Raw genomic sequence first — 16,812 nt, 5'->3', positions numbered from 1 at the left:
AGACTTATTTTGTTCAATACAAATATTTACTAGGAAACTGAGAAAAACAAACAAATCCAAGGTAATTTTATGCTCAAAGCTAAAGGAATACCACTGTAATCTATATTAAGAATAAGCTGTAAGTGGGCCAAATCAAAACAGGGTTACTGAAAGAGATCCTTAGTATTCAGATGTGCTTACTCAACTTTTTAATTTATAGTTATCATGAGTGTTCATTTTGCGAAACATGTTCATATTTTATTGATTTAACAGGTTTTTACAGAAGAATTTCAGATTGTCTGATAACCAGTGAACAAGTGACTTCAAAAACTTTTACAGCAACATGTTCAATGGAAATTTAATATCAAGGAGATAGAGTCCCACAATAAGTTCTATAGTTAAATAAGACTAGGGAACTGTAAGTCAAACTGGTTTTGCTGCAGGATTTTAGTAGAGTTTTTAATGTGCTAATGATCTGCTGTATGGTTCTTTTTCTTTCTTTTTTTTTTTTTGTTTAAGTTCCTGGGCCAGGGATCAAACCTGCATTGCAGTTGTGACCTGAGCCACAGCTGTGGCAACATCAGATCCTTAAGCCACGAAGAAACCTCCTGCAATGTGGTTCTCAAACAGAAAACTATGGAATGCAATATTTCCCAATTTTGTCTGTCAGTGGAACACTTATTTTGAGGAATATTTATGACTGTATCTCATGGAACTAAGAAAAAACATCTTCATGCCCACTATTAATTTTCTTGGGGACTCTGCTTGCTTATGAGAGATTTTAAACAGAAATGAGACCATGGTGGAAACCTCCACTATCCAGCTCTCTCTGAAAAGACAATAAGATCTTAGATGCTGGCTGTGTTATTGCAAGTTGGCCGATTAGTCAGTTGTGTGTGACTCAGATACTGGCAAAGTGTGTGTGACCTGTAACTTGGGTGTTTTATAGAACAATTTTCAAAGTGGTAGTGTAGATTAATTTATATGAAAGATTTCTGGCTGATGAAATTAGATGAAATTAGAAATTTGTAAGGTTAAGACACCAAATACAGTTTTCTTATCATTGTCAGGGAGGGAAAAGTTTTCCTCTGTCCTCTTTGTTTTTAATTTGCAGGCACCCAGTTAGTGAACTTAAAAAAAAGACAGATTATACAATGTTATATGCCCATTATATCTCAATAAAACTGAGGGGAAAAGGATTAACAGGAGCAGAGGCACATCTTTTTTATTAATATTTCACATGCATTGTAGTTCACAGAAAAGAAACGAAGCAAAGAAATGATCAGACTCTGAGACTTAAATTACTGTTTTAACAAAGGGGTTTGGGGTTCTGAGGGTGGATAAACTGGAGAAGAAAATTTATGGGGAAACTAATAGAAGACAGAGCTGTTTTAGCAAGGTCTCTAAGCAGATTTGGTCTCTTGGTGCTGACGCTCCCTCTCCAGTGGCAAGAGTTGCTCCCCTCTTCCTGGTACAGCCTTCATAGGGGAGGAGAAAAGAACTCTTCCTGCATCTGTTGATTCTTAAAATAGTCACACACTTTGCCAGTATCTAAGTATCTAGGCATGTACTATTTCAGATTACCCATTCATCATGGTTCTGTTACCACCATTCACCACATAAAGCCAAAGAAACAAAGAGTATGAAGGTCCAAAACTCAAATTTATCCAATTTTGCCATATAACAGCTTCAGTAAGAGGTTTACAGAAGAGTGAGATAATGTAAGACTGACCAGAGACAAGAAATTAAAATCTGTGAGATGTTTTCTGTGGAAAACGCCTAATACAAAGCATGTATGATTTGTTTACTATTTTCATCTATCATAACAAAAATGTGACTTTTGTGCCTAGTTCAAGCATTATTTTTCTCTCTTTTTTTTAAAATAATAAGGATAACTACACTAGGCAGTCAAACCAGAAATCTCATTTATGTCAAAGCCTTCATACCATTTATCACATTTATGTCAAAAAGACTGTAAAATTCACATATAAAATGATGCTGTTTTGCTAAAAATAAAGTAAAATTCATTATCAGGACAGACACATGTAATAAAAGCCTTTTGTTCTCTACCTTTCCTAGCTTTTCAAAAACTGTTTCTTTAATAAATTTCACATACCTGACGCTCACTGATTTTGGAAAAAGAAATGGAAAATCCTAATCCATTTGATTATCAATTTTCAAAAACAAAAGACAGACCCTCCTGATATCATGGTGAAATCTAAGTAACACAATTATTTAAAATACAATTACTTATGGATTGATGACAACCAGGTTTTAGTTTTTACTTGATATTAATGAATAAATTCTCTCTGTGAACCTCAATCTGTATCTCAAATAAATACTATGATGACGAGGACAAGCCCAGGTTACAGCTCTAAGTCAATTTGTAGACAGTAAGCCCTACTGTCTTAAGAAAAGAACAGCTAAAGGTACAATTTCAGAAAAAGTCAAAATTAGCCTTGGAAATTAGCTAGGGATTCCTCCCTCCACCTTCTATCTCATTTTACCAACCCTGACTAAAAGCCAAGGGTTGACCTGTCCAAGGTCATATGACCAAAGTTCAGCCCCCCCAGTCTAACTCCAACTGCCTTTAACTATTCTTTACTCATTTCAAATACTAGGTTAATACTTTGGTTATAAGCCATTTGATATATACCATCACTCAAATTTAATAGTAATATGAAAAAGCTACAGAGTCTATTTACACTTCATGCTGTTTTCAGTATCTGAAAACAACTCCTGCATGAAGCATTAATTAGGTTTTGACTTATTCTAAAAATGTAGTCAAATGTTACAAAATACAAAGGAGATTTTTCACTACCTTCTATTCAAAATGTACCATCATTGAAGGCCAAATCATTCATCCTTTCAAGTCTTGTCTTCATAAGAGGAGCACTCATACTCCACTTTTCCCTTTGTGTTAACGAACAAAACCCCATGATCTTACTACACTCAAATTATTAGTGCAAATATTTATTGCAATGACAATATAACAACCTGAACATTACCATTTACTTGGTCATATATAAGTAAGACAATAGAGACTTAAGGAAAAGAACATGTTAAGAGATCTTTTTCCTCTTCTAAACACAGTATTCTCCTTGTACCTCACTGTTGAAATGGTAAATCCTTCAAGCTCAAACATCTCAAAACTAAAGGTTAACATGACACTTGCTGCTCCAGACCCATGCACACATTTTTCAAAGATGCTACTGTACAGTTCAGAGTATATAAAAGCCTAGTTAGAACATATACTTCCCATAAAATATATCTTCCACTTGAAAACTTAAAAGTCTCTAAGTTTCATAACTGCTGATGTAGTCAGGAACAGAGAAAATCCTGATGCATAAAACTGCAGCACTAAATGACTTAACAAATAGTAAACTTATTTTCTCACACCTTGAAACAATCCTTTGCATGCGAGAAACCTTACATAAAAATGCATACCTGTTATTTTGTCTCTTACAAGCTTACAGGACTCTATCTCACCGATGCTCCCAAAAAGACTCTTTAGTTCCTCCTGTGTCATGTTCTGTGGAAGGTAGTTGACTATTAAGTTGGTCTTGCTGTCCTCTGTGTTCCCAGAGTCAACTGGTGACGAGCAGTTGTTGTTTATGGTGGTTGGACCATTGGCTGTGTTATTGCAAGTTGGCCCATTAGACAGTTGTGTTTCCATGGCAGCAATTACCTGCTAAAAACAGAGAAAATAAGAAATGTCAGAATTCATATTCCACAAACTATTAGAATTCCAGCCACGAAGTTAAACATTCGTCACTAAGACAAGTCGTTCTGCTGAAATTACAACAAAGTTTCAAAAAGTTCAATACCTAATGCTAATGTTTACTTCATATTAAGGTATTTAAGATCACAATTATACTTTCCACATACATATTCCATACATGCACATAAGATAAGCACAATTTAAATCTTTAACATTCTCCAGAACCACATTCTAGGTCTACTCATACACACTTACTCACCTGCCGTGTCCACAGACTCAAGGAAACTTAGTACCAAAAGGCACAGAATTGAACCCTGACTAAAAATCACACTAGAAAAAAAAAGTTATTAACATGCTACCAAAAACAAACAAAAAACAAAAAAACAAACAAACAAACAAAAAAAAAAGGTCTACCTAACTTGGCGGAGATATTCAATTAACCTAGGAGTTTCAACATTCTAAAACTGACATCCATTGACTTAAAATCAAGGAGCAAGAGTACTTAAAAAATATAAAATTGTCAACATGTACTGTTTTGGTTACATATTGAAAATGTTTTTAATTGACAATACCTTATACCTCTACTGTTGTTAAGAAATTAAAAAAATAGCAAATATTATATGTCAGGGTGTCAGAAGGATTTGTAGGATAACTTGGGAAATAAGCTGAGTATTTAGCATACCTTGTAGAATCTAACAAGCCATTTTTGTCAACCTTGGCAGCTAAAGATAACCAACAAGGTAGCTGATCCACAGCATCAAAATAAAATCCCCAACAATTGAAAAGGGTATTTTGCCTTGATTCTGACTTTAAAGGAAAAACAAAAACAAACCTATCTGGTCCACCAAAACAACAATGTAAATACATCAACTTCTGCAAACAGACCAGCCCAAGGAATTTTCATTTGAGCACATAAGCCTGTTGAAAATGCAGTAAATAAGGTTATCTATAAATTCCAAATACAGAATAAATAGCAGAATTGAGAAAAATAGCCTCAAACTGTTCAGGGTACTCTAAAAATGACTTATTAAACAAATCTGGTTTCCCAAAAACCAATCCTATGTTCTCTGAGCAAAGGAATCACAAACCACAGCCCCAAATTTTCTAAAACCATCTTCCAATAGCTATCTACTTTGGACAGCAGGGATTGTGGGGGAATCCAAAAATCAAAGCATCACTGAAAGGATTATAGCCTTCATATTTCATCCATCTCTCAGCTCCACAAAGAACTACTTCTCAAAACTGACAATTCTGATTTGACGGGTTGCTAGTCTTAGGGAAGTTTTAACATATAAAAGGCAAAGAACTCAAGGTAAAATAAAAAATTTAAAAAAAAAAAAAAAGGCAAAGTAGAGGCAAAGACTGTTAAAAAGCATATTGCCTAAGAAAAATAAAAGGCACAACCATAGACAGGCAAATAGAAAGAAATATCTTCTGCCAAGGGATGTTTACTAAAGAAGGCAGCACAGGACAGATTGAGACTGGTCAGTCTGGACAAGAATCAATGTCATCAGGATAAAAAATAGGAGACAAAAATCCAGGCTAATTGTGAAATATCAAACCACCTTCCATAACTTCATTTCCTTTTCAAAGAAATGGGATATTTACTCTGCAAGCTGTAAGCTAACTCTCTTGGGTAAGTATTTTCAGAGAATACTTTAGGGGGTAAAAGGAAATAAAGAAACCTTTGGAAATCTGTATTTTAAAAAAGCAGAAACAATTCAAGATATGCATTTTATTATAATTAACAAATTTATCTGAAACTGAGAAAGGAGGTTTCAGATTTCCTAATAAAACGTAACTGTTCCAATTTATAGAACATTAGCCGTGGGGTCACTCTTTCCACAGCTAAACTTTTGTGGGATTAACCTTTGCCCAGCAGTTAGGAAAACAATGAGCTACAAGATGAGAGTGGCCAAGGCCAATTAAAACAAATCACTATTCAAAGGTTAGGCTATATATATGTGGAGACTATATGAAGCCCCAAGAATAAGATTCGGACTAAGCTCATTGGGAAGGCATTTTGAAATATAAAGTGTTCATTGACTGAAATTAGCAGGATTTAGCAAGGACAACAAACACTCCTCACTTAATTGCACATTTATTTCCATGTTCAGGTGGCAAGAATGAGCTCCTAAGCCAACATTCAAGTGAACAGCTGCAGTAGGCTGTGTGCACTGAAAATTACAGCATCTCTCAGCTATAGGACCATCTGCTCAGAATAAAATGATACTAATGTGCTATATTTTACAAATAATGCATATTCCATTGATAGGCTCAACACAACTGTTCATAGAATGCAAACTCTTTCAACAGTTATGGGCAAATGATTTTCAGCCAGATTTACAATTTCAATATTTTTTTTGAGCATCAGGAATTGTAAATAACTTCAAAATTTAGTAACCAAAAAAATACATAGTAAACAGAATGTAAAGAATTACAGTAACTTAGTATTCAGACCATACCAAAACTTTTGTTTTGTTTTTTTTGTTTTTGTTTTTAATAAAAAAGCTTGTCACTCTTTTGAGTCTGCACTATGTCCTAATTTAGATAATAAAGTTACATACAAAATCATGGTTCTGATGCTACATATACCACTAAAATTGCAATGTGCTTTATGTCCTAATGATGGCCATACCACAATAGGTAAAATGTAAGAATAATTAGTAAGCCAAATGAAAAGTTCAAGTGTTTGGTATGGCCTCAGCACTCCTCCAACATGCTAAAAAAAAAGTAGCCTACAGAATTTAAGAAAAATCCCACAGACCCCGGTCCAAGGCTCTGCTGCCCACGAACCACTTCTAAGCAGAGAAGCCACATCACACAGTCTGACTGCCATGTTAGTTTGGAGTTGCCGTCTGCAATATGGACACAAAAAGTACCGTATGTTAGATGAGCAAGATAATGCAACAAATCAGTTTGTACAAAATTTACAGTGATTGTATTGATATTCCCAGCACGTCCATGCAGTGTGGCTTAATTGAATTTGAGGCAATTCCAATCTAATCTTTCCAAATTCATTTTAACATGTAGTTTTCTTGCACAAATTAAGCATTTTTAATTAAGAGCCTGATTTTAAAATAGTATTAACTAGTTACCTTGGTATCTATCCTAAAGAACTTAAATACATCTCAAAAAATTTTTTAATAATAAAATGAAGCAAAACACTGCATGCTGCCCTGTCCCTTAAGAATGTGGGAGAAGGGAGGAAATGTGAATGAAATCATATTTATAGTGAGAAAAGGCAGTCATGTAATTCATAAGAGACTGCTCTGCATAAAAGTCCTCTTTCTTCAAAAGATCAGAAGGGCATTAAGAGAAGCTATATTTGCCCACACTGTTACATTATACTATAAATGATCCTTAAACCTGGGACTTAAAATTAAAAGTGAATAGAAACCCTGTGAGGTTATTCTGCCACTATAGTCAAACTGATTTCTAACAGTTTTGCTGAGAATTGTTTCTATATACTAAGAGGCAGTAAACCAGCATCTTTCAATTGAAATAATTGGACCAATAAATAGGACTGTTTGGAGTAATGCTTATATAGGATGTCAGCTTTGTCCCTGTACGAAATCAAGTGAACATTTTTTAATATGTAAATTGTAAACCCAGCACGATTTGAAATGAGTGCTGCTATGAGGCCTCCAATATAGTTAATGGGCCATTTACCACTTAGTACAACTTGCCGGAATGTTAAACAGAGCCACAAAATTGGCACAAAAGCCAAAGTTTACATTTTAGCCATATATGCAGATGTTTTAAATGGTCAACATAATATTCAGAAAATAAGTCTGTGAAAATGAGTAACAAAGGAGGGCTGAAAATATCTTTTACTTGCATATTTATGATTTATAAAGATTTCATCCTTTGAGTTAAACCTGGCTGTATTCGACTTACTTGATGTGAGTAGGATGACATTTATAACGTGACAATGCATTCCATTTTCTGGCATCTACCTAAAGGCTTTACATACTCTTTACAGGATGCCATGAAAATGTTTTACTCTTCTTCCCTTCTCCCACTGTTACCAGGAAATTCAGTCTGGTTCTATGTTCTTTATTTTAAAAAACAAAAACAAAAATCTACTTATATTGAACTGAACCTGTGAAAAAATAAAGTGCTTTGATAGCCATGAAGTATTTTGACAAGAACCTAAATGTGCTTAGACTACACAGGTGTAAGGAGGACCACACCCAACATATTAACCAAGCTTAAATTTGTGTCCTCAATACCCTCAGAGATTAATATCTAAACATTCTTCACTACATAAAACCACAGACTCAAATTTAATGGCTTCGTCCCTTCTTTTCCATAGGAAGCGGATGCTAATGAGCTAATCTATCGACACCCCTCTTTCTGAAAGCCCCAGGGATGGGAACAATCACTTTATTGCACCAACTAGCTAGGAAAGCTGTGTATGGAAAATGATTCTACTGCACTTTTACATTTCAAGCACCCCAGACAGTTTCTCTGCTTGAGGCAGACACATACCTTTATGGGAAGTTATAAATAAGTTGCTCACATGGCCCTTACCTTTATGCTGGCCAACAATTCAGTTACTAAAAATGTAAAGCTACTTCCCCTTCACTTAAGGACAGGCGATTCTGCTCTACTCAATCTACCACAGACAACCAGGCTGTGCACTATTTATAGATTCTACTGGCTCTGAAACTCTTTGGAAGGAAAAAAGGCCATATTCCAGAAACATAGAACCATTAATTTTAAGGCTTAAAAAAACTTTCAATATATGTTCGCCTCTTAATTTAGACATCAATTGTGCCAACTGGGCTACTTTTTCTCCTGTTATTCTCCATGAAATAATTTATGAAAAGACACTTAACATAGATCAACCTAGAATATTCTAAACTTTCCCTGGGCTCCGAGAGACAACGATGAGGTGTTAGTTTGATGGAAGCATGGATTTTGAAGGCAGGGTTGGGGAGGAAGTGGCTTTTATGTTTTCACTCATAGTTTACTTCCAAATTTCTATGAAGAATTTTTATATTGAATTTTTTGCTTTTTTACTTAAATGGTCCTCCACGTACTTCAGTATCTTAAGTTTCTTACTGTAATGGATTTTAGGAAACCAATGCCACTTCTTGGCTGTCTGTAGCTGGCATGAATAGTTTTCTGGTCACATGAGAGAAAAAGGAAAGTCCCTATTTTCCAATCTTCCTAATAAAAAAATTCTGAAAACTAAACTAATCAGCTTCTATGGGGGCAGGGAGGCGGGGGGGGGGGGGGGGGGGTCGCACATGTGTGACATATGGAAGCTTCCAGGCTCGAAGTGGAGCTGCAGCTACTGGCCTACACCCCAGCCACAGCAACACCAGATCCAAGTCACATCTGCAACCTACACCACTGCCCATGGCAATGCTGGATCCTTAACCCACTGAGCAAGGCCAGGGATGGAACCCACATCTTCATGGTTACTAGTCAGATTTGCTACTGCTGAGCTACAGAGAGAACTCCTTTCCTATTTTGAAACCTCCTTTAGGCAGTCACCAAACAAGACAGACTAATCAAAACATACTGTCTGATAATTTTCTTTAAGTACGTTGTCTGCAAGGGGAAAAAATGGTTTCCAAGACCTAGAACCCACCTGATTCAGGGACCAGTTATCTGTGGTTTAAAGACATGGCAGGACTGCTGAAAAGGCCACTGTACATGCCCTGGTGAGGCCTGTCTATCTAAACCCCCATTACAACACTCTCTCACTTGGACTACTGAATTATAGCCTCCCAAAAGGTCCCTCATCATCCTTTACACCATTACACTTTACACTATTCCGAGATAGATCTTCCTAAACCCTCAATAGCTCTCTGCTGCCTATCAAATAAAGTACAAACTACTTGTATTAAGAGTATAAACACTTGAGATTCTCTGCAACTACTTTTATCAGCCCACTTACTCAAGTATCTAAAAATCTGAACTGCTCCTTGTCCTTCATACAGTCACAGTACAGTCAATAAAAACCATACATTCTTCCGGCTTTGCTCGCTCGGGTAGCTCCATCTGCCTGGAAGGCCCCAGTCGTAACTGCCAAACATCTATTTCAGGAGTTTGTACAGACTAAGCATTCAAAATCGTGCATAAGGATAAGAGTAGTTCATTTAAAAAAAAAAAAAAAATCAGAGCATGACAGGGCAATCACCTTTCTAAATACATGCAAACTGAGTAGCTTGTTTTTCTATCTCAACTTCATATATTTCAAATCATAGATAATTATGAAAGCAAATTTTCCATTTCTGGAGCACTCATCAGCCACCCTCACCCACTAAAATCTAAATTCTTGCTTAATGGCATAACAAAGGAAACTATCTTCCGAGTGATCAGTTATGTATTGCCACGACCATTCACCAACTACAAAAAAGCTGGAAGCCAAAACAAATCCAAAAACATGGTTCAAACGTACTCCAAGCCTCTGGCCAGTGGGGTCATGGAGCTGCAGCAGCTGCAACCTGGGTCTAACTTCAAGAAGACCACAGAAATACAGGTGAAGGTGAAAAAATTAAATTTTAACTCAAAAGTGTTTAAGAATACATCATGATTAAGCTATGGATTTCACATGGTTTTAATGTGAGAGAGACTAGAAAATGTAATAAGTAAACCTAAACAGAAGCATCTCTAAAATGAATCATAGCTAGGGGCAAATGCAAGCATCTCTCTCACACTCAAAAGGTCTGGCAAGAGATCTTGGTCTGGACACTTATTTACAGCTAGAGATGTCTCAATACCGCAAGTAACACTGAACCAGGGCAGAATCAGTACAGTGCAAAGCCTTCCCTCAGATGACATCCAAGTAACACTGAACCAGGGCAGAATCAGTACAGTGCAAAGCCTTCCCTCAGATGACATCAAACCTCTATAATGCCCAAGTCACAAGGTGAAAAGAAGCAATTTGTCCCTTAAGTTTAAGAGCAGAACCCACTAAGATAAAGACAGCAGCAGCCTTGGCCAAAATGTATCTTCCTTTGAAGAACATGAGGCAAGGAGGTAAAGCTATGGAAATAACCACTGAAGTGAGTAATGAAAGCTCCCAGAGAGCTGGGGAAGCAGCGGGTGGGGTTGGCTATCTAGCAGAAGGTTTACCTTCCCCATTCCAATCACTACATGACAAGTTTCAGGATACATTGCAGCTTAACCGAATTAAAGCAACAGAGAGTCAACCCAGCACCAAAATCAATGGGGTAGACATGTCAGCTACAGGAATATGCCATTCTGTTTTTGTTGTTTTTTTTAAAAACAACAACAAAAAAAACCCCTCTTCACTTTGCTTTGTGGTTCCTAAAGTAATAAAAATGTGTGGCTTAAACTTCATGAGATCTCCTCAATCCTGGAATCCCCGTCAACTCTCTGACCCACCCCCACACCATTTTAGCTGCCTCCCCAGCTCCAGGGATTCCTTAATCTTGTCAAACTCAGATATCTGGCCCTAGGGCTAACATGGGTCCAAAAGCTGCCAGAGACACTGCACTAAACAGCTGCAGGAGTCACTGGGAAAATGTTCTTTGGCAGTGAATGCTAACATTTTTCTGTCTCTTGGCCCTTTATGGCTCCTACAGACAAACTACAGAGTCTTTCTGACGCCAGTCTTTCTGAGATTTTGTAGGTCTAGAGCTGGCAGAATTAAAACCTTTGAGGTTAGCTGAGCTTAGGGGTCAGTCCCAAGTCCTTCTTTCCTTCATTCTAGGTCCACAACCGGCTTCCATGCTGGGCAACAGGAAAGTAAAGATCTGGTGAAAAAGATTCGCTTAAGCTTCACACACTGTTCATTCATCCATTCATCCAAGAAACATTTTGTTCACATCTCCTGAACTAAGCACTGTCCTAGGTCCTTTTGATAAAGCAATGAAGAAATATTCCAGAGTGTACATCTGCAATGGGAGGTATGCACAGCAGACCAAGAATGAACATATATAAGAAATCAGTTAGAAATAAGTGTGCTTTGGAATAAAAGAAAATTTAGGGCAGAGGAAGGTAGAAATAAGTGTGCTTTGGAATAAAAGAAAATTTTGAGCAGAGGAAGAGAGTTGAGAATGTGGAAATGGAGAATGGACAGTTTCTAGTACTAAATTGGAGGCCTCACTGAGAAGGTGAGCTTTGAGCCAAGGTTTGAAGGAGAGGTAAAACCAGCTTAAGACGCCCATATCCTAAATCCTGAAATCTATGAATATGTTATGTTACAAGACAAGGGAACTAAGATACAGATGGAATGAAGATCCTCAGCAGATGACCTTGAGATGGGGAGATTATTCTGGATTATCCAGGTGGGCCCAATGTAATCAGAAGAGTCCACAGAAGTGGAAGAGGCAGGCTGGAGCATCTGTCAGACTAATACAACCTGAAAAAGACTCAATCCACAGTCACCAGCTCTGAAGATGGAATGAAGCCATCAACAAAGAATGTGGACGGCCTCCAGAAGCTGGAAAAGGCAGGGAAACAGATTCTCTGCTGGCACCTCCAGAAGGAATGCAGCCCTGCCAACACCTTGACGACAGCCCAAGGAGACCGTCAGGGGACTCTGTCCTTCAGAACTCTGAGATAGTAAGTCTGGACTGTTTTTTGGGTTTTCTGTTTGTTTGTTTGTTTGTTTTGGGGTTTTTTAGGGCCGCACCTGCAGCATATGGAGGTTCCCAGGCTAGGGGTCAGATCAGAGGTGTTGCTGATGGCCTACATCCCAGCCACACCAACACCGGATCTGAGCCGCATCTGCAACCTACACCACAGCTCACGGCAACGCCGGATCCTTAACCCACTGAGCAAGGCCAGGGATCGAACCCGCAACCTCATGGCTCCTAGTTGGATTTGTTTCCACTGCGCCACAACGGGAAATCCCAGGTCTGGACTGTTTTAAGCACCAAGTATATGGTTATTTGCTGCAGATTTTAAAGTAAATAAATACATCCCCATGGGGATATCTAGAAGAGACGCATTCCAGGCAGGGAGCCAGCCAGGGTGAAGCTAGGAGGAGGCCAGAGGGAGATGAGTCTAAAAGGTACACAGCCAGACCACACAGGACCTTGGAGGTGTGGGCGAGAAAAAGGTTCTCTTCAGCACTCTTAGGGTCCTAGTTAGACCTGCAAATTAAACTGACAAAGACAAATTAACAGGAGAAAAGCACACCAACTTTATTGAATTTGTACACAGAAATCTTCACAAGAGAATGAAGATGCAAAGAAGTGACCTGAGTAGGAAGTTTTCATACCTTTTAGATAAAGAAATAATAAATTTTCAAAGAACTTACAATACAAAGGGCTAGGGGTAGTGACAAGGAAGTAAACTCAGAATGAAATGTTATTGTTTAACAAGGTTTGCTGGTACTTATTTCTCAGCCCCAAATCCCTGTACTGATGGTAAGAATGTCTTCCTTTCTCCTGGTACAGGGAGGGTACCTTCCACAGGGGACCTTTACTACTTGTTTCAGGGAAGAAAGAAGAGGGAAAAGGTCAGAATGACCCTTTTTTTCTGCTGTTTTCTCAAACTCCTTCAGCTTAAGATCCAATACACCAAACTGCCATATTTTGGGGGAGTGTGTCCTAAATTCCATCAGAAGCCACACTAAGAAGAAAGGAAACCATAGAAAGGTTTTGAGCAAAAGAGTAGCTAGCACATTGGCTACTGTGAAAATAAATTGGATATAGTTGTGTGGAGAACTCAGCAACTTTGGAAACAAAAAGGAAAATCAAGAAACAATTGCAGTAAACAAGATGTAGGATGACAGCAACTCCAACCAGGATAGTACCAGTAAAGAAGTGGAAACTATATTACTAATGCCTACTTTAATTACATCAGAAAACTATTTAAATCCATTATTGAGAAACTGGTTTAGATTCTAACTGCTCACATTCAAACAAACCAAATCATTTTCATTTATTACTTCCCATGCACTAACAATACAGGATGACTAAGAAAAGGATTAGCTTCTACAGGAAGTTGTGTCTTATGGGGGGTGGGGAATCTCCTTAAGGAAGCCCAACATAAGAAAATCCTCTATTAATATTAAAGCAGGAGTTATTCACTTTATATATGGAGTCTTGAAAGAATTCAGCAAGCAATTCATGTAACAGCAAATGCAAAATTTTTAAAAATCAGAGTAACTTAAAAGATGCAACTAACAGTACAGTATGTCAGAAATTGATTTGTAACCTGAGAGCCTCCTTAAAAGTTTTTCAGAATTCAGAATAAGAAAATCTCAAAGTTCCCCCTAAAAGGTGAAAACAAAGTAGAAGAAAGTAAGTAAATTATATTTTTGTGAAAGGTAATTAACTTTTAACATCTATATTCAACAGGGCCAATTTATACTCCTGCAAGGGAGTCAAGGTTAAACCAGGGGTTAACTCAATCTTGGTTAAAGGCTAGAATAAACTAGCTTCTAGTGATGAATCATTCTAATGTGGGCATTATTAATTTTCATGTCCTTATTTGAAATAGTGTGAGTATAATAAGAACAAAATCAACTACTCCCACAGTTTTGTAGCAGAGTTCTTATTTGGTATAGGCAGATAAATTTGAATTGCTAAATTAAGACAGTTAACATAGTAATCAACATTGAAATTGGATTAACTTCACATTCTTCTACAAAAGTCATAGCTAAAGGGAACCCCCTCAGGGTAGTACAAATTGTGAAAGGCTGATTGGAAATCCTCAAATTAATCCCAGTAGCTGAGTGTTTTCATTAGGTAGGTTAAAAACATAGCTCCTCTGTAGAAAATACAGACACTAAAATACTGTCATATTCGAGCTCCAAAACAGAAAGCATGCCTAGTCTTAAAGGGGATATAAAAGACAAGGAAGGTTTTCAGTCACAAATACTGTTTTTTAACTCACAAGTGTTATAAAGGGTCATAATATTCCATCTGGCCACTAAAGTTATTTTACTCTTAACTGCCATTTGGCAGGACTTAACAACATACAAAACCAAAAACTATAGTTAAGTGTTTAGCCCCAAGTAGCTTATACCAAAACAGAGTCAACAAAATGAGATGTCAATAGAACAAGGTATATTTCTTTGATCATGTTGGGAGGCTACAAATATTTCGACTGAAATTCACAGAAACTGAAAATTAAGAGAGGCTACCCTCAGACATATAATCTCTTACAGTTCCTTAAGGCACTGGGGAGAGTAGAACAAAGGGCTCTCCCCCTGCCCACTGTAGGGATGTGGGAATGTAAACTTCCATCAGCACAACACCAGATCCTTCCTCTCCGAAATGTGGATCCCCTATGAAATGTATTTTTCTTTCCAGTTGATGTTTAAAGTCCTGAGACTCCCAAGAGATAGAAACATTTCATTTAGAAATACTACTATGAATTATTTAGCATGGAAAGTTGGAGCGCCTTAAAAAACAAGATTCACACTAAGAAAGATACTTTATTTCCTTTGGTCCATTCTCTTTCCTTTTCCTCCCCCAAAGATGGCTTTCTTTAAAAGCTACATCCCAGCTAGAAAAAAACAAGCTACATACATCTGCAACTTCATATGATAATTAAGCTTCTGGTTATTTCCTACATTTCAAGAAGGGGAGCAAGAACTGGCATTCAATTAAAGTGTTATTTTTACTTCTAGTGTTTCCAATTGGGGGAGAGGGCCTGAAAGAGTGAATCACAATGAAATTTCTAGTTTATGTGCTGCCTATGAATATGAGTTAATGTTTTAAAATGAAGAAGAGGAGTTCCCGTCGTGGCGCAGTGGTTAACGAATCCGACTAGGAACCATGAGGTCGCGGGTTCGGTCCCTGCCCTTGCTCAGTGGGTTAAGGATCCAGCGTTGCCGTGAGCTGTGGTGTAGGTTGCAGACGCGGCTCGGATCCCGCGTTGCTGTGGCTCTGGTGTAGGCCGGTGGCTACAGCTCCGATTAGACCCCTAGCTTGGGAACCTCCATATGCCGCGGGAGCGGCCCAAGAAATAACTAAAAAGACAAAAAAAAAAAATAAATAAATAAATAAAATGAAGAAGAAAGTTAACGTGATACACTACAGATCAGGTAAGGTCTTTCTTAGTCTCAAAACTTGCCTGCTTATTACATCTTTGGTAGGCACACACATCAAATCCCAGGCCTTGGATGCCTCTCTAATAGGAAAAGGGGTCAAGGTGCTTGGGTTCCCTGCCAGTGACTGTCACTTCAACTTCTGCCTGACTTCTCACTTGGCAAGTTACTGTCTTATCGTTAATGAAAAGCATATTTTAAATAAATGCTGAAGGACCTCTTAAAGTAAATGGGGTGGGGGCCAAGTCCCGTAATTGTATAAATGAACAATGTATATGAGCACACACACACACACACATATATATATCTTATTTATTTATGCATATATACACCTACTTCGAAAGACTGAAGAGAGGCAACATCCATCTGCCCCAGGCTGAGGTAGAAAAGGGAGCAAATGTGTAACCCAGGACAATTTTAAAAGGAAAAAAAACACAAACATACATCTAGCCTTTGATTTATTCCTACTCTTGTAAGAAGGAGAGGGGGTAAAGGGGTTGTTTTCTTTAACAGCTTCAATTATACACGTATAATTTAGACAGATAGTATGTCAAAGGCTTCACAAATTCTGAAGTGCTATTATTTATCATTGCTGCACAAAGGAAGATGTATCTTAAAGTGTTAGCATTAGAGAATTTGCCTGTCTTTTAGGTTAAGGCAGAGTTTTGTTTTGTTTTTATGTCTAAAGGGACAACGAGGTTGCAGAGTTGTGTTGGGAGCTTTAGCATGAAAAGAACACTGTGGACAGAAAGTACAATATACAGACTGCCCAATCATAACTGTCAACTCCTATGCAGGGCCACTGAAGTACGCTATGTTAAACTACATTTAGGACGTGGTCACAAGAGGTGACTAAGGAGGATTAGAATTTTTACCTCAAATGCTGCACTTTTCAACCCCTGACCTCCAAATGCTACATTTAAGTACATAGGGTGCTAATAACCTAAATGTTTCATATCAGAATTTCAGCCTATTTTAATTTACCTTTTTTTCAAAAAAAAAAAGGAGGGGGGCACACCTTCAGCATATGCAAATTCCTATAGGCTAGAGGTCAAATTGGAGCTGCAGCTGCCAGCCTACACAGACACAGCAACAAGAGATCCCAGCCTCATCCAAGACC

At 37.7% G+C, this 16,812-nt stretch overlaps 1 protein-coding gene across 50 annotated transcripts in view; it reads right to left on the bottom strand.

Annotated features, from left to right (window-relative positions):
- ELAVL2 (ELAV like RNA binding protein 2) overlaps positions 1 to 16,812 on the bottom strand; it is a 172,067-nt gene that overhangs the window by 73,134 nt on the left and 82,121 nt on the right. For 13 of the 50 annotated variants that reach the window (XM_084983463.1, XM_084983486.1, XM_021062839.2 and 10 more), the window contains 2 exons: positions 6,468 to 6,558; positions 3,427 to 3,670 (listed from right to left, as the gene is read on the bottom strand). In XM_084983463.1, coding sequence (XP_084839589.1) covers positions 3,427 to 3,670; positions 6,468 to 6,539 — 316 coding nt within the window. In that variant the 5' untranslated portion in view covers positions 6,540 to 6,558. Of the gene's footprint in view, positions 1 to 3,426; positions 3,671 to 6,442; positions 6,559 to 16,812 lie in introns of all 50 variants that reach the window. The other 37 variants (XM_084983631.1, XM_021062889.2, XM_084983674.1 and 34 more) reach the window with 4 other exon arrangements.

This window comes from Sus scrofa, chromosome 1, assembly GCF_054392235.1.
Source record: "Sus scrofa isolate SSC_HxYL_T2T_F1_AM1 chromosome 1, Sscrofa_HxYL_maternal_Yorkshire_Landrace_v2.0, whole genome shotgun sequence".
Lineage (NCBI taxonomy): Eukaryota > Metazoa > Chordata > Mammalia > Artiodactyla > Suidae > Sus > Sus scrofa.
This window is presented reverse-complemented; position numbering and strand designations above follow the sequence as displayed.